The following is a 22266-nucleotide window of genomic DNA, read 5'->3' as shown; positions in this document are numbered from 1 at the left end:
CAGGAGTTAAACACATCCTAGGATATAGACAGGAGGGATCCTGGGCCTTCTAGTACTGCTGACATTAAAAGCTCACTGGAAAAGAACTTTGGGGAGGAAGCTCAGGTAAAGATGTAACACAGTGAGCTCTGGAGAGCCATTGGGTTCTGATTGAGCTTCTGTCCCCAGCCAAACCCCTGTCTGTCCCCAGAGCATACAGCATGATGCTGTGACTGAACATGTCATATAATTGATGTAGCTTCCCAGAAACCATGAATAGAAGGCCGGGAATATGGTTTAGCTGGTACAAGTGCTTGTCTATGATGCAAGCCCTGGGTTTCTTCTTCTGCACTGAAAACCCTGGGTATTGTGGTACAGTCTGTAATCACAGCAAAGAGGAGACAGGAGTTCAAGATCATGCTTGGCTATATATCCAGTTTGACACATGTTTAGGCTACATGTGACCTCACCTCAAAATTGATAGAGAGGGGGGGGGCGGGAGAGAGAGAGATTATAAAATAGATGGCTTCATTTTATCTTTTATCAAGAGCATGGAAAATATATAAACCAGACTGAGGTGGTCACCTTTGCTCTCTGTCTGGGCTCACCTTACACCTCCAATGCTACCTCAGAGAAAAAAATGACCTTGACGTAGTCTTAAAAATGATTGACATTTTCTAGAATTGGAAAGATACAGAGAGGTCCTGGTAGCCATCATGCCACGGCAGGGGGATGGAAGAGTCTGGCATGTGAAGGGAAGGCACAGGGGTCAGGGAAGCTGCAAAGGGATTGGGTGACAGACATGCTGCTGTGTGGAGGCTGCAAGGCCCATTGAGTACAGAAATGGATCACTTTGTGAGTCAAGTTTGTGGTGACCAAGTGTCCCTGGGGGTGCACACTTAGCCACTTGACAGGGTGGACACAGAGCAGTGGAGGTGCTGCTGTTTGTAATGACTTGTGACATTTTACATTTTTTTACTACTAAACTTCCTGCTCATTGCTTGTCCCCAAACACGGATTTTTATCCACTGTCTGGCAAGGAACCAGAAGCCCCAAGAGATGTGGCTGCTGCTTTGTGAAAGGACACACTTAAAAATAGCTTCCTTCCCATTAAGCCAGACCCAGCAGGAAGCAGGGCATCTGGGTGGAGAGACTGAATAATGTAGAAATGTCACAGCCCATGGGTGCCCTGAGTGGAGGCCTGTGTGAGGCTCCTTCATCTTCTTTGGTTTTAGCCCTAGAGATACAGCATTGATGTTCTCATCTGCCACTCTGGACTGCCTGTTGTGTCAAGTAAGGCATGCCTTCCATGAGATGCAGAGATGGGCAGCATGGGCTTGAGGTCACGTGGAGGCCACTGAGACACAACACAGCCCTGCCCTCCATGAGCTCAGGCCCTGTAAGAGGACAAAGCAGAGGACATAGGTAGTATTCAGTGAGGTGAGATCAAGCCCTCTGTTTTCAAAGCATGATGCTCCTGAGAGTGTGTCAGAGTGGCAGGAAGCTTAGATTGAGGAATTAGTGGAGCTTTCAGGAAACGGGACAGTAAAGTGAAGTTGCAAGTCCTAAAGCTTCCAGCAAAAATGGCAGTGAGCTGCAGGGGAGAAGATGGAGCTCTGCTCAGCTAGGAAAACATTACACCACATTTACACCACATATCTGCTTCCTCGACGTACTGAGACACTCCCTGCTTGGCTGTCTCACTTAACACAATGTTCTGCCTGGTTCCTCGTGTTGCTGCCAACAACAGGATTTTTTTTTAATGAGTGAATAATACATTGCACATATCCATTTAGTCATCAGTAGATACCTAGACAAATTTCATATCTTGGCTGCTGAGGAAGCTTGTCTAACCAAGTCTCTCAGAACATGTCCTTATGTGGAAATCAGGCACTCACAACTGTGCTTATTATAAGAAGGGAAAAGAAAGTTGGAGAAGGTAGCCAGGAACAGGGAGGACATAAACTTGGAGAGATGCTGACACAAGGTCTGGGTTGTCAGGACTACTAGAAACTGGAGGAAACACAGAAGTATGCTCCCTACGGTTGAAAGACTCACAGAAAGGGCCTCCTTACAACCCGAAGACACACAGCAGGATCAACTCTCTCACAGTTGGAAAAGACAGAAAAGGACCCTCCCTACCATCAAGAGGGGAGAGACTCTTCTATACTTTTGTTTTTGAGTTTCCAGCATCCAGAACTCTGAGATAACAAATAGGAATTGTTCTCAGCCACCCAGTCTGTGGTGTTTGTTTTAGAAAGCATAAAATATGGGCAGAGAGAACAGGACTTCCAAAACAGGTGTAATAGAACAGGACAGAGATGTCTGTGGCAGCCGGAAGTGAATGAAGAGGGACACATAATATCTGTCCCAAAATTCTATCACCAATCTAAGCCAACACATATAAGTGTGAAATCTCTCTAAAAATACCTCTACTTAGTATTCCAGTATTCACTGTGAAATGCAAGTGAAACAAACCATTAACAGAACTTTAAAGAATTCAGTGTTTTCTAGACTTTTTGGTCATGAAATCCTCTTGCATGTGCAGATTGATCTAATTGTGCATACACATGTGTGGGGTGGGGTGCACATATGTGAGTGTATGACTGTTGAGGCCAGAGGTCAATAATCAGGTGTTCCTCAGGCACTATCCCTGTGCTTTTATTTGGCTTTATTAAGATGGTTTCTCATTGGCTTGGGCTCACTAATGAAAGCTGGCTGGCTGGCCAATTGCCTTTAGGTACTTGCCTCTATCCATTCCTTAGGTGCTGAAATTACAAGCATATTCTACCATGTCTATCCTTTAAACTCAGGCTCACATGCTCACAAGATGAGCTCTTTACCAATCAAGATACACACACACACACACACACACACACACACACACACACACACACACACACACACACACCAACCTGTGCACAGATTTTTAAAGGATAGCTAAGAAACTGTCCCAGCAGTTCCCCCTAAGCTCTGCACTAACTATGACCAATCTTGCTTGGAAGCAGCTGCAACGTTGATAGCTGATTATACACACACACACTACTGGTGCTCGTGAATTAGATTAAATGAAGCTCTTCATGATGGTATTTTTTAAAGTGAAATCTTATATTCTTCTCATCAACAGAGTTTATTTGAACTCTGTGCTCTGAGCACAGACCAGAGCGGGAGCCAGAAAGACCAGGAAGAATGCCAGCGAGCTGTGACTACTCTGAGCTATCAGATGTGCTCTGACTGTAATGGGGAGCTAGCAGAAAAATACAGGAAGTGTTCATATCTTGCTGTCTATTAAAGAGCTATTGAAAATACTGTCTCTTCCCTCTGGCCTGCTGCACTGAAATATGCACCTTGCCTCACTGTTAGGGAAGGCTTTCTCATCCTTTTCTAAAAGATGTTATCCACTTTGAGGTAGATACCCCTATTCCTAAATGCTTGGGAAACACTGCCTGAGACAGATAGGTAGGATGACCTTGGATGTCACCTCCATGATGAGTCTATCCAGAATACTGTTGAGATTCTCTGTCATACTGTTGTTTCTCTGTCATATTGACTACACCTTGGCTCCTGGGAGGTAACTTGTCCTCAGGTCATGAGGGGACCTCCAGAGCATTCACATAGCCCCTGGATTATTTAGGTAATAGCACCAATTGTCAGAGTTTTATAACCATGTACTGCATATTGAGTTGACAGTTCTTGCTTAAACATCCCTTTAAATCTCAGAAAGGAAACAAAGCAGTCCCATGAAGCTCCTGAAAATTACAAGACGCATAGGGCCCCCCTCAAGATTAGACAAGCAAAAGTCATTTTTGGGGAGAGAAAACTCTCCCAGACTAACCCAGGCATCTGCCAGACATTCAGGGAGACCAACGCATGCATGTTGTCATCCAGGCTGGTGTGGCTTTTGGTGGCTTGGCTGCCTTTGATTCTGTAAGTGACCCCTTACCTATACCTCTGTGTGTAAGCCCAAAAAACTTGCTGGCTCACTACGCCAAAGTTTTTACTAGGGCTTTTCCTAGTACTCCACTTAGGATAAACAGACAACTGCTTACATCTTCCTGGGAAAATCACACAACACTCTCTTGACTGACTCAATAGGGTTTCAATTTCAGACTGTTTCAAACTGTGAGTTAGTAGAAAATACTCAAAAGGTTTGACCAACACAAACTCAGGCTCATTTCCATTGTTCTACTTGTGTTGTGTTTGATCTTGCCTCCTTTGTCATGTTGCCTGATAAGTCAACTTGAGGTGAGCAAGCTCAGAGGCTGTGGAAGCTCCTGGGATAGAGAGTAGACATCTCACACGTGTCTATGCTGCCTGCACCCCTGTGCTTCACCCTTGTCCTGGGAAGACAGCTAGGCACCTTTTATACTAGGGAAGCCAGTCAGTCCAAATTGGACAGTCCTCCTCACCTCTGAGAAGGAGTGAAACTCACATGGGTACCAGAGACTATAGCAAGTGACTTCTCTCAGACCTGGAGGTTGGCTGCTGAGGCCATGGCCAGTGTGTCAGGCTCTGCAGTGGGCCCTGTACCAAGGTATAAACTGTGGCTGCTAAATGTATTCTACAAGGAAGATGGAGATCTAGGGCACTCCCTCTCTGTTATAAGGGCACTAGTCCCATTCATCAGGGCTCCACCAAATGTTGCATTTTACATTCCATAATTTGAAGCTTGGGCATCAGTATATGAACATAGATTGAGGAAAAAACCTTTATCACCATGCTCCCCATATCTCCTTGATGGTCAGCGAGGATAGCATGGGCCCGAAGCTGTGCTCAAGGAAACATGGACAGGAGGACACTACACAATCCAGCTATCTGATGACTAAGCGTCTCAATTATCTTATGTATTTAATTATATAACACACACTTTTCCTGCTAGCTAGCATCTGTGTTCTTGTCCTCCTGAGTTCTTCAGTTAAGGAAATAAAAGATGGAAAACTCCAGAGCAAAGAGAAAGTAAAGGCTATTGGCAAGAGTTCAGACTCTTCAGACAGAGGAGGGGCCCAGAGCCTGGAGAGTCCTGACTCTAAAGGGAGAGGAAGGATCATGTCAACACTGGGTTCATGTACTCTTCCCCTGTGTCTTCTGTCCTCCTCTTGCACATCCTGCCTTGAGAATTGTATTTCTCACTTCCGTCTGTGCATGGCTTTTCATCTGCTAATAGAGTCTTCCATTTTGTGTAACCAGCACAGAATGAGTGTTGGTTGGTTATTTCTGGGGGACACCATCTTTTTTTGTTGTTGTTGTGTAATGGGAAAGGAGAGACTTGTTGCAGGTGAAGCAAATGCCCTACTTTCATGTCTCTCTTCCTCCTTCCCTCGAGGCCCATGGCTGTCTCCCCCTGGGAATGGTCACATCGGCAGCACCTACTCAACTGCCTGCATCAATGGCATTTCTAGCCCGAAGCTAGTTCTGATCAGCAGTCACTCAGTTTTCTGCCCTTTTCAGCAACAGCTAACTGGGTCTGATCAAAAGACCAGTCAGTACTTCACCAGTCTGTGGCACAGAAAGGGCAGGTCCAAGGCTTTCAGATGTATCAACCCAGCTTTCACGAATAACTGAGGGGAGGCATGCTGCCATTTTTTCTTGTATTACAAGGAAGAATGTTGAAGCCCATGAACAGGAGGTACTACAGAACTGGCATCCAAGCTAAGAGGTTGGAGCCTGGAGCAGGCAGCCCCACCGAGCTTTCCTGTTTCCGAGGGCCTTTGAGTCATCCAACGAACAATGGCTAATCCTGGTGGTATGAGTATAGGCTTGGTTTATTTCTCCTTGCAGTGCCTTTCTGAGCTGTAATGAGAACATCTCATCACATGAGCCTGCTGGATATCTCAGAGTTCATGGAAGTGGCTGCTCCTCCAGCAGAGCTCATTCTATTCTCAAACCATTTTTTTTTTAATCAGAAATTGCATGTTCAAGTAAAATATTTAAAGAGCACAATTGTTTTGGGGTAGCAACATTCTGTCAGTTCTCTGTGTCCTGTGCTCCCTCCCCTGCCTGCTCTCATTGGGAATCCCAGGACTCAGAACCATAAAGTAGCTTAAAGCCAAGACTCCAAATCATAGCTCAGGATCTGTACTGGGTGCTGGTTAAAGTAGACTTTGTGACTTATACATGCCACTGAGCACAGCTGTTCTCACAGGCATGCTGAGACCCCAGCAGCTCAGGAAGAATGCTTGCAGTGGCAAATTCCACCAGCCCTGGAAGTGATCTATGATCCCATGCCTCCTTACAAGCTGTGTTTAGCCATCCATGTCCTCCGAGGTTTTTCCCATGATGGCCTTACTGAATTATCCACTTTTGTCATTTCCTTGATCTCTGGACCCATCTAATTTGCCCCTCTCCTTTCAAGTTTGTTGATCTGTCCTACAGCAGATATGCCTGTGGTCCATATCCAGAGGCTGGAAATGACAGGCAGAAATTGCTCTCATACTACACTACACCTTGAGGCTTTCACTCCTTGTAGAGTCCACACTGGGTCTCATATGGAAATGCAGGAGGGGCAAGAGAGGGGCAGCTCTGTGGGCCTTCTGCCTGCCATCTCTGCTGATGCATGGCTTCCTCATGGATGCACAGGGGATCTCAAGTCATCTCAGGCACAGAAAGCCATCCTGAAGTACCTCTGGTTTCATGCAATGGCTTTTCAGATGCCTCACAGACAATGTCCTCCCTGCACTTGAGCTGGCTGCTGAGTGTTAAGAGTTTTGCCAGTGATCACATTCCTAGGCCTGATATGATGGCAGCAGAAAGAGGATTTCGGTGAATCTTTTTTTTTTTAACTTTTCCGAGACCCCTTGGCAACTGAAAGCTGGTGACCAGAGAGTGAACTCTTTGCAGCAACTTTAACCACTAAGGTGGGGCTCCTAAAGTTTGTCTTTTCACAACCTTTATTTCCCTACGACATTTTTGTACAATTCCAGGTATACAGGCATATAAAATAGGCATTCAAATCTAACATTTACTGACAGTAAGTTATAAAGAAATTTATCTTCACACAAATCTCTGGTATGCATATAACTTCATCATTTATGAACACTGAAAGTAGATTTGCATATTAGTGGGATGAGTTGTTTGTTTACTTTATATAAACAATTAAACATTGCCTAAATATTTAGTTCTTTGGTACATAGAGCATCTTCAGTACTTTTCAGAGTTGATTGATACTTTGATTTTATAATTATCAATTCTGAGAACATCACTTCACATAAATATATCACACAAAATAAGCTCAGAATCAAGGCTGCTGTGAAGTTAGCTGACACAACACAGGCCACTGTTGCTGGAAACACCTTTGGCGCATTACCTGTTGGCCTTCAAACTGTCTCTTGGTTGTTATGCATTCAGAGACCCTGTACCATTGGCACAACTTTCATGACTGAGTTCAGTAACCTCAAACCAGTGCTGAGTCTCACAGTTTAAGAGGCTGGGCACCAGGACACTTTGGATAGTTCTAGAATTTGTCTCAAGTGATAACACATCGTTAGAGGAAGGACATGGTTCGCCCACATGTCTCTGGCTACCTGCTTAGCATACTGCCTGAGATGTGACTTCACAAGGCAGGCCTAGCTCCACCCTCCGGGGATGTGACACTCCTTACTGTGGGGAGTGTAGATATACAAGCATCCAATACAAGACAGACCTCACTATCTCTATACTATAGAGCTGTGGACCTCTGTCCTACACATTTTGGTGTCTTGTAGCCCTGATATCACCTGAGGGACAGGTGTCCGAGTCCTTCTCCTAAGGGACAGAGCTATGCTAAAGGTCTGAACTGCTTGCTCCAGCTCCACCCTACAAGACTGCTCTGGTTACATTATCATAGAAATGGGTGCTATGCACAGCCAGAGAGCCCCAGGCAATTTCAGAGAGATTATAAAACTGAGAACTTTTTTTTTCCTGGCAGAAACATTGCATTTGGTCTGGAAATTTGACTTTTCCTCTAATGATGTAGAATTCAAAATACTCTCATTTGATTTCCTACCTGCCAGATAAAGATGGGATCATAGAAAAACTGTGGGTTTTTTCTTTCTTTTAATTATATTGAATTAGGCAATGCAAAGTTCTGATCAAAGCGACTCCATGCCCTGCTGTTCTTATAGAAATTGCTGTCCTTGTTGGGGTGCTTAGCTATTCTAATCTCTGTTGTTAACAACAACAACAACAACAACAACAAACTTAACAAAATGGTTGAAGAATATTCTAATTGAATTCATACTTGTCAATTTTATTAAAACAATACAAGACCTTACAAATGCTAAATGCTGGTCTTATAAAACACATTTTGTTATTATCTTTTTTAAAGATTCAAAAATATAATTATGTGTTTATATGTATGTATGTATACATGAGAGCTGTGCCCATGGAGGCCAGAAGAGGGCATCTGATGCCCTGAAGTTGGAGCTACAGGCAGCTAGGAGGCAACTAACATAGGCAGCCCTTCTCATACCTCCTGGGCCATCTCTCTTGTCTCCGTGCTGCTGTTGTCCTGATAGCCACTTGCCCATCTGCTTTCTTAGGCTGAGCAGTCAGAAACAACCATTGCTTATCCCAACAATATGGAAATTAAAACGAGAATTCCCTTGCAGACACTGAGGAGAATCCACAGAAAAAAGTTCAAAACTGTTGCTTTGGAATGCTTCCAATTTTAACATGGTGACTGGAAGTGTAGATCAACACACCAGTGGAACTAGCCTGTGTGAGACTGGGGATTAAATCCTCAACATTGTATTGTAAAAGAAACCATAAACAACAACAACAACCTAGTAGATAGGGGAAGAATATTCAGATGGAAGGGACCACAGGCATCTCAGGTGTGAACCATCACTCAATCATTTCATAGACTAACCCCTCAAGAAATGTCAGGGAGCCTGTGCCTGACAACAATACAGCCCAACGTCCTTATTTCCAGTTCAGCCAAGATTCTGACCAAGAACAATAGAAATGAAAGAGGCACAAGAAATTTTATTGCATAATATATCAGAAGTAAAGAAACCCTGTGGCAAGGGAAGATTGAATGGTAGCAGGTATGGGAGTCCCAGGTGTGGCCTGTGGGATGGACTCTAATTCTAACCACGAAGGACAGAATGTGAGGAAACTTAAACTGAGCCTATGACAGCGTGCAGGATAAAGGGGTATGTGTTGGCAGGGAGGGGCTTCTGGGTGAAGGGATTGGCAGATACACCAACAGGAACATTTTTGGTAGAGCGAAAGCCGCGGAACCTGATTTATCAAAAGACAGACCACATCACATGTGCGGGTTGCTGCTCTGAGTGATATGAGGTGGCTTTGCCTGTAATAGGCGGATCTAATCTACACAGGGCTCCTGGAGATCAGACAGCTGCTGTAGGATCAGGACCCAAGGAAGCAGGCTGGGGACTGGACTTGGGATAGGGAAAAGCATGTCCTGAGCAGAGTGGGAAAACTTTCTCTATTTACGTATGACCGTGCTTCCCAGGTACCAAGCAGTGGATGTTGATGCAGAGGAGCCTGGTAGTGTTTAATAATGTTTAATTTCTACTCTGTATGTGGAAAGGGCATGCAGAGCATCTCTTCCTTACTTCCGAAAGGATAGGAAATTCAATCCCAGCCCTTCCTCATCACTAGCTGTTTATTAAAGGAGGCATCCTTTATCAAGCATCCTGGGCCTCTAGGATGAAGCCCTGCAGCACAGAGTGTAAGATGATGATATCCTTGATACTGGGCAATGAATGGAAGCTCTGAGGCAGTAGGTTAGAGGAGGTCATGAGGAGGGGGTTCACCTCAAGACTCTACTGAGCTGCTTCCTGTACCATGCTGGCAGACACCAGAAAAACAAGGCAGGAAGAGACCATGAGAAATGATGTGGCTGATTTTGCATTCAGGAAGTCCAGCTGCCCAACCCAGAAGCCAGAGGCCCTGCTGTACCAGCAGCTCGGTTTCTATAGAAACAGTGCCCTGCCTTCCCTAGCATCCCCTCCTTTAATAGACAGCTAGCGATGAGGAAGGGCTGGGATTGAATTTCCTATCCTTTTGGAAGCAAGGAAGAGATGCCCTGTATGCCCTTTCCACATATAGAGTAGAAATTAAACATTATCAGCCATGGCAATAGCGGGGAGAAGAGGATTGCATTGACGGGAAATGTTTAGATGAAACCCATAACCTTCACCTTCCAAGCTGAAACAATCTTGGTCCAAATCCGTGTATCATGGAGAAAAGGAACAATGCTACATGCTTGGCCAAGGTATTGAATTTTTCTATACCAGAACCTTCAACCCTGAGGGCCTAGCCCAGGATCTCTGTTGTGCTGACTACACAGCCTCCACTCAAGACTCTTGGAGGTTACATTCCAGTGAACCCTGACAGACACTGAGGAGGCTGCCGTGCACTCTTGGTGACCTAACACCCGATCCTGGCCCCTCAGCTCCCCACACACTCCACACAGGCTCCTGCCTTCAGGGAGCTAGAGTCTTTTTGTTCCTCCCCTGCCACTGAACAAAACACTCTCCCCTGAGAAAGGAGCTGATGTGACCAGCATGCTCAGGTATCCCACCTCTGCTGCCTTCAGGTGGACAATGTCCAAATCAGTTTATCAGAGAATTGAAAAGCTTATGAGATAAAGGGATGCACTTGCCCTCAAAACTCAGAAAGGGGCCTGGAGAGATGGATCAATAGTTAAGAGCATTGGTTGCTGCTATAGAGAACTAGAGTCCAATGCCCAGTACCCACATGGTGGCTCACAACTGTCTTTAACTCAGTACCAGGGGATCTATGGCCTTTTTTTTTTTTACCTCCTCTGATACCAGGCAAGAATATGCATATGCACATGTGGGCAAAATACCCATACACAAAATTTTTAAATTTTCAGAGAGAATTCTGTACATCCATCACTCCATCATGATTGAACCCACCAGGGTCCAGAAATAAAGGATGACCTGTCCACCTAGAAGATATTTGTCCTCTGCTGCAGCCTGCTCAGGCTAGCTAAATTGTGATGAGGCTATGGACATGCTGCCCAGAATAGGTGCAGATCTATCTGAGCAGCATTGGCTGCAACACCACTGACAGACAGACAGACAGACAGACAGACAGACAGACAGACAGACAGGGAGGGAGGGAGGGAGGGAGGGACAGTAAACCAGACATTGGTTTCTTGAAGCTTCTGTCAGAAGCTTTTTTCCATGCCCATGGCTTCAGGCAGCTGGAGCAACCCTTCCCCCATTTCTACCTTACCTTCCAACCTCTCCCCTTAGCAAGGGTCTCTGACTCTAAGTGCTTGCCATGCTCCCCTCCTCCATTCCTGCCCTCCTTCTCGATGTCACCTTAAGTCTGTTCTTTCACAGATCATGTGTATAATATAGAGTAGCCATATGTGGGCATGTTAATTGAAGTCAGATGCATAGATTCCGTATTCTGTGCAGAATGGCTTTAGAGATACATATATTTATGTTTATATAAGAGAGAAAACCCAAGGTTAGATGCATATATTGTAGGTAACACAGTGGGGAGGCACTGCTGTTTGAAAGCTAATGTGCTTGTTCCACTTGCTCTATTAACCATCCCACAATGATGAAGAGTAGAAGATAGAAAAAAAAAGTCACTTTCTCAATTCTCAGTTGCGACAAGAACCTATTCCCTTTATTCCGCTTTAAGAAAAATAAGCATTATATTAAAACTCGCTCAATCTTACCTAAGGTAAATGCTGATGCTCACATGAAATCTAACTATTACAGAAGATTAAAAATTGATTTTTACAGTGACTTTGAGATCTTCAAAAACATTAGGCTTCGTTTGAATTAAAATAAATCTGTGTGTATGTGTGTGCATGTGTGTGTGTGTGTGTGCACGTGTGTGTGTTCCATATCCACTGTGCTTATATCCAGGATGACTTTTCTGACTTCCAAACATCTCTAGGTAATGTGTAGGCACATGCAGTAGTGTCTGAGATACTTTATATGCTTCTGTTAGAGATAGACACTGTCTTAGGAGCTAAGAGGCTTTCTACTTATAAGCACGGATTCTTCCTCCTTTGTATACTGTTATAAGTTTCCTATACCAGCCGTCCTTCCCAGGGCCTGCTGAGCATTCTACCACAACAATCCATCTTCTGCAAGTCTGGGGGGCCTGGCATCCCTCCACACCTGGAACTCTACTCCCTGGATCCCACAGGTCCTGCAAATTTCTAGCTTTCCTGTGTGTGTGTGTGTGTGTGTGTGTGTGTGTGTGTGTGTGTGTGTGTACCTTGTAGAAGCCAGAAGAGGACATCAGGTCCCTTGGAGAAGGAGTTACAGGTTGTTTTGAGCTCCTCAGAAAGAGCAACAAATGCTCTTAACCACTAAGCCATTTCTCCAGTCCCATTTCTAACTGACTGACATAATTAAGTTACTTTTCCAACTTAATGACATGACCTATACAGAAAAGAAAAGAAAAGAAAAGAAAAGAAAAGAAAAGAAAAGAAAAGAAAAAAAAGAAAAGAAAAGAAAAGAAGGGAAAAGGAAAGGAAAAGGAAAAGGAAAAGGAAAGGAAAGGAAAAGGAAAAGGAAAAGGAAAAGGAAAAGGAAAAGGAAAAGGAAAAGAAAGGAAAGGTAAGGAAAGAAAACTGAGCAGAGGATCCCAGAAGTCTGTATGATTGGTGTGCTGCCATATACCTTACTGCATTTGTAGTCTAGTCATCTGTAAAACTAGAGCTATCAATTAAATAATTCCACTCAAAGTAAGTTTAGAGCTGGACCACTTTGAGGGAAAATGTTGTAAAAGTTGTTCCTGGGAAAGGGCACATGTGTTTTACATCTTTATAAAATCAAATCGATAAGCTTGGAATGGAAGCAAACTGAGGCATAGCACACAGGTCCCACTGTGCCCTTAACATTCAATTTATTAAGAAGAGTTTAATTTTAAAAGGATCACAGGATTATTATTTTTATAGGCAACACTGCATGAGAGGATCAATATCGCACATCGAGGGAGGCACTTCTCCTGCACTTGATTAATGAATTATTATCGTTGGAGTAATTAAAAGGAACAGGGTCAGGTACAATCATCCCGTACATCTCGCTCAGCAACTCCTGCCAGTTGCTCACAAAAATTAAACCCATTCATCAATCCGGCTGCAAAGGATAAAAAGCTTTGAGTAAGAAATGAAAAAGTTCTACTTTATAGAAGGAAAAAAAAAAAAAGACTCCCAGAGCCAACACCTAGGAACCACCTTTCCCACCTGGAGATATATATCTCACCTGGGAAAAGGAGCCAACACCATAGACACAAACTTAATATTCTGAAATTCTAATACTCCAGGCCTTCTTAACCTATAGGTAATAGATCCATGTAAAGTTTAGAAATGTGCTGGCAGCAATTAAAAAAATAAAATTAGCCTGCCACGCAAATTTGGCTTTCATGCCTACCTCGAAGTCTTTCACTGCCAACAGCTCATATCCCCTGGGAAGAGATCACATTCCTGCTTTACAAACACATCTCTTTTTTTCTTCTGGCTTTAAAGAGCAAAAGCTTGTTAACATGTCAGAATGTGTTTGCTGTGGTTCACAGTTAACAACTCACCCACCTAATAACAACTCACGGCAGCCTGTTCTTGTTAATCGTGTTAATGTCGAGTGCAAAGGTTGATTCCTTGTTTGGTTTATCTCCCAGCTCAGGCAACGGTGCAGGTGGCATGGGCTAGGGGTGGTGCTGCCTGCACCACAAAGGGGCAGAGCAAAGGTCAGGCCTTCTTGATGCTGTGTTTGGCATCTCCTCATTTTTGCTTCTTTGTGCAGAGCAGTATGCTACTTTCCTGCAGCATTCTCGGCTTCCTGTTTGGGCCTTATGCTTTTCACTGTGAATTCTCCCTTCTTCCTTCCCTCATTTCCTGATTCTCTGAATAGGGAAGAACTTTGTATGTCCTTGCTACACACATTTCATAACTTTGGCCAATTTTTACTGGAAGAGTTTGTAGTGACGCTAAGTAACCATTTGCTTTACCTGAACACTGGTCTTTCTGATGTTAAATATGTTCTACAGTAAAATTTTAAATAAAATTTAGATTTTAAAAAATACATTTAATAAAATATTATGTCCAGCAGTGAGATATGAGATGGTGTGATAGGGAGATAAGGGGGTTTCAAAGCTCACCAAATGAAAACCATTCTACAAAAAAGAAACCTGGATACGGGGAATATGGCTTTTGTGTGCTTATGCTGTTTCAATTGGAAGTAGTAACCTATTCGTGCAGATATTTTGTTATAATTTCCAAAGCTGTTGAAATGACTTAAGAGAGCTTAGTAGATCAATCAGTTATTCCATAGCCCTTGCAACTCTAGAATTGACCACTTAAAAAAAAAGCAGATTATCTACAGAAAAGTGCATCCTGAGTAATGAAGCTGTCTGCATATTCTTCTCGCTGGAGCCCCAGGACACACCATGTTCCCTTTGCACAAAGGTGAAGAAAACATGAAAGGGGAGGAATTGAAGACCATACACCCAAACTTTAAAGGGCAGGAGAAAGAAAGGACTTACCAAAGGACTAAGACCGAGATCAGAAAGGGATCAAAAGAGGGGGGCAGGAAGAGATAGGAAAATGGAGGGGGGAGAGACTGTGTAGGGGATAGGAAAAGAAGAGAGAGAGGGGAGGAAACAGGGGGATTCACACAGTACCATGGAAAGCACAAGGCCCAAAGCTTTGAAGAGTAGAGTGGCTGTCCTCTAGAACAGAGGATAGGATGGTACCAAGACAAAGGAAAAGTCATGTGATGGCATTGACATCTCATCACGAGGTGGACAGCACACCTGTCATCCTGTGTGCAGGTCCTGTCAAGTTCATGTCATAGCCACACTCAGAATGCAACTCTCTACCCAAGTCAGACGAGGCAAAGACTCTTGAGGACAGAAATGGGGGTCAGTATCAAGACCCTTGTATGTTGTGGGGAAAAGGAGAAAGCATGTCAGAGCAGGGGGTGAGACTCTGGACTTTGCCCTTAGATTTAGTTGTTTGCAGAAGGTAGTCATCCCTGCAACTGCTAGGCTCAGTGAGCACCCCCAAGTATATCTGCCCTGCAGCTACCACTGGTGTGGAGATTAAGGCATACTGCAATACTGGGTGCCTCCATGGTCACAGTTCCAAATGGCCCCCCTTCTTCCCTGAACCCATTCTGGGAGTAGGTATCCTAGGCATGCTAATGTCATGGTGGGGAGGAGGTCCTGGACTGCAGGAAGGTTTAGCCTTGTTTAAATCAGGTTAGGAGAATAAAAAAAAAATCACTTAACACTGGAAAAAAAAACCACTTTTTTTTTTCAGAATATATAGACATCTTTGTGTCACCAAGCTGCTTAAGAAGCCAGTCACAAAACCCACAAGTCCCAACCACATAAGATGTCACACCACTGAAGGAGCAGAGCAGAGAAAAAATAAGATGGCTATAAGGACATGCAGCATGAAGAACTTGGGCCTGTTGGGCTGACTGACATTATGGGCAATGGTTGTCACTGGATGTCTGCGATGGCTGGTTTGTGGTTTTAAAATCAGGCAGCTGGCATGTTAATATCATTAGGAAAATCTGAGTCACCAAGAACAAAGGAAGCAGAGACAGCCACGTGCCACTGCAGGAAGACCACAGTGGCAGTGTGCAGGAACAGCCATGTACTCATAGCAGAAGAACCAAGGTGGCAGTGTGCAAGGCCCCCAAAGCCATTGCAGAGACCAGAGAGAAACATTCAAGGCCAGTCCTGACAAATGCTGATATTTTAAAATGAGTCACAGATAATTCTAACAGCAAGTCACCGAATTTCACTAAAATCAACGTTCAGTAGCTTTTTAGAGTCAACCTATTTTTAACACTACACAATGACTTTTAAATAAAATTGGCTAATGGCTTTTCAAAGGTGATTTCCAGCTAATTGGCTTTGTTTAAATAAGGGTAAAATTTACAAGGAAACTGATTACAAATGAAAGATCCTAGGACAGCTCCACCATCTTAGTTCCTTGTCACTGTGATGTAACACCTTGACAGCAGCAGCTTAAGGGGAAAAGAGTTGATTTTCAGTTATATTTTCAGGGTACACTCTATTGTGGCAGAGAAGCCACAGCCACTGGAGTTTGAGATTAATACTCACATGGCATCTACAGTCAGGTCTCAGACTGGTGAAGGGCTGGTTCTCAGCTCACTTCTTCCTTTTTACATACTCCATGATCCTAGCCTGAAGAATGGTGCTACCCATGGTGGATGGGTCTTCCCAACTCAACTAATACAACCAAAATTAAAATAACATCCCATAGGTATACCCAGTGGCCTATCTTTCAGGCTATTCCAGATTCCATCAACTCATTGGTCCTGATTAACCATGATACCACCCAAAAAGGCTGTCTGTGGACCTGCATAGGTGACAGGTCACAAAGAGGCTGTCTGTGATTATAAGCAGTGTCATAGTGTCTTCACTTGGGTAATTTTTTTGTCCCTCACTAGACCCTTAAGGTTAGTAGAGGAGTGTTCTGTGCACATTTTATTAGAGTTTATCTGGTTGAGTCTCTGTAGAGTATCTTAAATTTTGTGCAAGTTATATTTTCTCAATCATGCAAAGACATGTTTGTTTTATTTAATTTTAAAAAGAGTGTGTAAAAGACAGACAGACACACAGACAGATAGGGGTGCACCACGGTGCTTCTTTGGAGGTTGTAGGACAGCCTCAAGTGTTATTCCTTTCTTTCCACCTTATTTGAGGCAGCACCTGCTGCCGTTTGCCATGGCGTGCACCAGGCTATCAGGCCCACAAGCTCCTGGGGATTCTGCTGATTCCACATCCTCTCCCTGTCTAGGACCACTGAGATGACAGTCAGGCACTCTATCATGGTAAACGTTGATATGGGTTCAGGGGATATGAACTCAGGCCTTCATGCTTGTGTGGCAAGCTCTTTACTAATGGAGCCTTCTCCCAGTCATTATGTTTGTGTGTGCACATGTTTATTGCTATACTATTTTTTATTTCCCTTCTCTATTTCTGATTCTAAGGACAAGGTAATCTAAAACCTAATGCATCTTAAGGATATGTCATTTACCAGCATCAGATACAGGACAGGGAAGCTGAGTTTGTTTGTTTCTTTGTTTGTTTGTATGTTTTTGGCAACTAGACACTATAAACTCAGGTCATCTGGGACAAAAAAACAAAAACAAAAACAAAAACAAAAAAACACCAATTGATGAAATATATCCATCAGGTTGGGCTGTAGGCTATTGTGAGGGATATATCCTTGATTAACAATTGATGTAGGAGGAACCAGTCGAAAGTGATGGTGTGTCCCTTTGGTTGTGGCCCTGGGGTGCATAAGAAAAAAGGCTGAGCAAGACATGAGGAACAAGCCAGTAAGAAGTGTTACTCTGCGGCTTCTTCCTGTCTCCAGGTTTCTACCCTGAGTTTCCGTGGTAATGGATTATGACAAGAGAGTTGTAAACTTAAGTAAACCCTTTCTTCTCCAAAGTGGTTTTGGTCAGTGTTTTATCTCAGCAACAGAAAGACAACTAAGACACTACATATTGCAACAGCTGTGCCTGACGGTCAGAACACAGAGTCAGGATGAGGTCACCAGTCTTGTATTCAGACTGCTCACTCAGACACAATGATGGAGATTTTTCTATGAGCTAATGGAAAGAGGGTGTTCAGAACCATGGACAGCTCTGGGAAAGCAATGAGGAGCCTCTTCTCCCCCCCCCTTCTCTTATGCGCTCTCTCTCTCTCTCTCTCTCTCTCTCTCTCTCTCTCTCTCTCTCTCTCTCTCTCTCTCTCTCTCTCTCTCTCTCTTTCTCTCTCTCTCTCTCTCTCTCTCTCTCTCTCTCAACCAGATGTGCTAGTGAGCATAGCAAAGTGGTCCAAAATAGTCACATATCTGCTTTCTGGTTTGGAGAGAGGAGGGGGAGAGGAGGGAGAGGGACATGGGACAGAGACAGGGAGAGGTAGAGGTGTAATATGAGATCCTTCAATCGTGATATATCTAGCAGTTTTTTAAATACAAAGAGAGTTTATCAGTTACCTTTAATTGCATGCAAACTGCAGCCTCTTGAAGTTCTTGGAAGAAGGATGATTTGATTTGTGTCTCTGTTTTTTGGTAAATGTTTTGCCAAATTTTAAAAAGGAAGTTTTTTTTTTTTTAAATTGAGGCTACATCTAGCTCTATGTCATTAGTTCGACTCTATATCAGAAACTTAATTAATGCTTCTTTGAGTACATAGGAGGTAAATGCCATGATGCTATAGATGCATGTAGGAAGTGAAAAGGTTGATGAGAATGTATACAAATTTGTTCACCACCTCACATGGCTATTTTTGTTGATTTTGTGGTAAGAGCAGCTGAAATCTACTCTTTTGTCATGACCGCTTCACATGACAGTTGTATTACGGATAAAGCACCTGATGAGCACTGCCCCCCATGCTTCTTTATTCCTCACAACTGCTGCTTTGTAGAAAATGGATGTATGTATCATAGCCTAATAATGGAAAAAAATATACACACCACAGAATACTAAGCACACCTGACCAATGCCCATGTGCATGGTTGCATGCACATACACGTTTCTGGTTCTTGCAGGACACAAACACAGTGTTTGAACTTGATGTATCTGAGTTGGAGGAAGGCACCCTTCAGAACTCTCATGGTGGATGTCTGTCGCACTGATGCTGACCTCAAACTTGCCTTGAAAAGCAGTTCTAGCTATGCACCAGAATGAAAAGAGGGAGCTGCCAGCTCTCAGCTAGGATCTTTTAAAACAAACAAACAAACCAAGCCAGATGGGTGGAGACCCGCTGATGCTCCCAGCATTGTCTGTCCATTCTGCTAGCGACATCTAGAGCCTGCTTAGCAAAGCAAACTCATCCCAGACCCATAATCCAAAGCTTTTAAGCCAGATTTCAGTGTGTGTGTGTGTGTGTGTGTGTGTGTGTGTGTGTGTGTGTGTGTGTTTCTTGCCTGCATTGCAACCCAGTTATATCCACAGGATGCTAAGTAAATACAATCATCCAGAATTATTTATTGTTCAATACCACCCTCAAAGAATTCTAGTTCTTTAAACCAGTGTAATAATCTGTCTCTTTTCCCTAACTGATCCACTAGAGTGACATTAGTCTGTGGTATCTTTTTCTAGAAAGGGGAATCTGGAAATGACCAGGAAAAAAAAAAGATGCATGATGCATGGCTGTGGGTGGGCCTCCCACCAACTCCTGTTACCTCTGTGGCAGTCCCTATACCATCATAAAACAACCCACAAACCCAGCAATTAACAGTAGCATGGCCTCCCTGGTCTTGTAAGATGTGGCAATTGAGACCCCCCAGTCCTATGGAAGGATACATCATTGCTCTGTGCAGATCTTTTGCACCAAAAATTACTAAACACTGAAGTGTTGCTACTTGAGACCCTAGATGTTTCACGGGCACACTTCCTGTTTCCTCCAGGGTTATGGGTTGCCCTGCTTTGCAAGAGTGAAGGAGACTAAAAGGCTTGGGCAAAGACCCAGGAGCTGCAGAATCACACTGAAAAAGGACCCCAGTAACCCCACAGATACTGCACTGCTGTCTTTAAGGGCCTGCCTGAGGACTCACCTGGGAGTTGTCTTCTGTCCCTGGGAACAAGTCTCAGGAAAATCACTCCCTGAAAGTCCTAGTGGTACCAACTGCTGGGAGGGCTCAGTACAAGACCTTTGACCCATTTCTGTGGCCACTCTTACCCTGAAAGAATCCTTGATTGCTAGGTGAATATGCAAATTCAGTCTTTGAAGCTCAGACTTCCAGCCTCAATAGTAAGAGACCCCTCTGAGAACTTCTTTAGGAAGGAGCATGGTCCAAGTTGAGTTGCTGGATCACAGGCATGCAGCCCCAATTAGTATGCGTAGTGAGAGCTTTATTGGGTCTGGGTCAGAGGCCAGGGCTCTAAAGCCAGGACTTCTTTTTTATAAGAGCACCATAGGTCTAATCCTTGGGTGTAGAGAGAAGGTGTCTGGGGACAGTGAAAGGGGGGCAGAGTGGAGAGGAGAGGAGGGTCATCTCGGTTGGATAGTTGCTGTGACAAGTGGTAGGAAGAGAAAAGCAGCCTGAACTAGCTGTTCCCCGAGCCATAAAGCAGAAAATTAAACTAAAAACACAACTCCACGCATACACACATCTAATTCCCTGAGAACCACAGCAGGCTGCCGTTACAAACAGACATCTAGTGAATTCCAAGCATAGTCCACATCCCAGCAGGCGCAGCTCCAAAAACCTTCCTGCTACCAACTCCTGGCCACCACCGCAAAGATCTGCTCTGGACTATGATGACTGAGATCAGGAGCCAAGGAGAGTGTCTGAGCACGATCTGGCACATCAGGAAGGAACGCAAAGATTGGCACAGGGGACCCAGAGACCCTGAGGAGTAGTCAGGCCCGTGCATCCCGCCGATGCTCCCACCACCACCGCCACCCACCCACCACGATGCTCTTACGTCCTCCTCGTCACAGTCGCTCCGCGCCTGGTACTGGAACCGGGGCCGGCCACCAGCACCGCCGCGCTCCCTGGGCGCCACCGCCTGCGCCTGCGGCCCAAGGGGCTTCGGGCCCGCGTCCTCCTCGGGCCCCTGGCCACCCAGAAGGCGACTGGCCTCCGGGGGCGCCGGAAAGGAGCGCGAGGTGTTGATCTTGCCGGTGAACCTTTGGTACAGCGAAGCCATGGGCCGCCGTGCGCTGGCTCACTGGTTAGGATGCTTCGTAAAAAAATTTCCTTTCTCTCTGTCTCTCTTTCCACTCCCCACCCCCTCCAGCAGAAAAGCGAGAAGGGGGAAAAGGAGGCGGTGGGGAAAGAAGAAAGGCGAGCCCGGCCGCTCCGCGCCACACGCGAGTCGAATCGCCTGGGTGTTGAGCGACTCTGCCTGGCTCAGCTTCTCCGCCCCCTCCCCGGCAGCGCAGAAGCCAAGGGTCGGAGTGATCGCTTTCTCTTTCTGCTTTTTTTTTTTTTTTTTTAAGTCCTCGCCATGGCCATGTTCGGCCTCACTAAAGAGGAAAGCAAGATACCAGAAGCACACTAAGGGAGGGGACATGTCTAGACCCCATTATTTGGCACCAACTAGATACCAGCTCCTCTTCTCATCCCCGCCCGGCCCCTTACAGCTCCTCCTTTTCCTTCTCAGTAGGGTAGCCAGCTCCCGCTGTAGCGGTGGCACCAGGGAAGCTCCAGTCCCAGGAAGACTCCTTCTCATGTCAGTTGGGTTGTGGATGGGGGTTCAGGGCTGGGGCACTCATAGATGGACTGGAGGCCGTGTGTCCCAGCGAGAGAGAACAGCATTACAAGAGGCCAGAGCTGAGCAAAGAAACCTTAACTGCCTTGGGGCCCCGGGGCTTCCGGATCGTGGCTCCCATAGCATCTAGTTTGGGTTGCAGGGCACAGCTGTTTTCCAGTGCCTGACAGGCACTCCCGCCTAGTAATGTTCTTCTGGATTTGGGGCTTTGCTTAACTTTGACAAAGACCCTGGAGAGCCTGGGTAGAAATGCAGTTGAAGGGCATAGGAGGAGCCACTGAAAAGAAGGAAGGCCTGTAAAGTGTAGGCTCAGGGAAACATTTGTTCCCGGACCCACCTTCCTTCATCACCTAAGATTTTTTTTATTAAAAAAAAAAGATATATTTTCTTTTGATCATCTGAAGAAGGGAAGGGCAAGTCTAGAACAGGCAACAGAACTCCTGGTTAGGCTTATTTCAAGCCTCATGAACAAGGCCTTCCCAGAGTATGTCTGGCTCCAGCCTGCCTGTCTTTGTGTAAATACAGGGGAAACGCTAAAGCGCTTGGAAGTCAGCAACCTTTCCAAACCTTGTTCCACCCCATTTTGACATTGAGATGCAGTGAGAGGGGCTCTTTGACACTGAACGCTGTGCAGCACATAGGGCTTCCAATAACAAACTCATTTGGTGCATTCGAGCGTGCTCAAGTGCCCTCGTGTGGAGAGATGCGCAAATTGTGTCTGACTGTTAGTCTAGGCCATGTCTGGCATCTCCCTCTACTTGCATCCTGGATTCCTCCCTGTAGGCTTCTGGAACCCTTGTTTTTCTTGAGCCTCTGGGCACTACTGGCTTTTGGCTGCTCCACCTCCTTCTTTGTCCCCTGATCCAGGCCTTAGAGGCTGAGCTGCGATAAGCTAGCTCATTCCTTACACCAGCATCACCATGGGTTGGGACTTTGGAGAGACTCACAGGAATTCTAGCACCTGCCCACAGTCATAGCTGCCCCCACCACACACACACACACACACACACACACACACACACACACACACACACAGCCCCCCCCCCACACACACAGCCCCTCCCGCCCACACCTAC

General features: G+C 45.0%; 1 protein-coding gene across 3 annotated transcripts in view; it reads right to left on the bottom strand.

The window, feature by feature from the left end:
- The window catches only part of Dpp6 (dipeptidylpeptidase 6), a 910144-nt gene that overhangs the window by 657286 nt on the left and 230592 nt on the right, over positions 1 to 22266 (bottom strand). Inside the window, exon 1 of one of the 3 annotated variants that reach the window (NM_207282.3) lies at positions 20402 to 21016. The exons of the other annotated variants lie outside the window; for them this stretch is intronic. Within the exon in view, the coding sequence (NP_997165.2) occupies positions 20402 to 20626 (225 nt within the window). The 5' untranslated portion in view covers positions 20627 to 21016. Of the gene's footprint in view, positions 1 to 20401; positions 21017 to 22266 lie in introns of those variants that run through there. 3 annotated transcript variants of the gene reach the window in all.

The sequence above is a fragment of the Mus musculus genome, chromosome 5 (genome assembly GCF_000001635.26).
Source record: "Mus musculus strain C57BL/6J chromosome 5, GRCm38.p6 C57BL/6J".
NCBI lineage: Eukaryota > Metazoa > Chordata > Mammalia > Rodentia > Muridae > Mus > Mus musculus.
The sequence above is the reverse complement of the archived record's forward strand: the minus strand, read 5'-3'. Positions and strand labels throughout refer to the sequence as shown.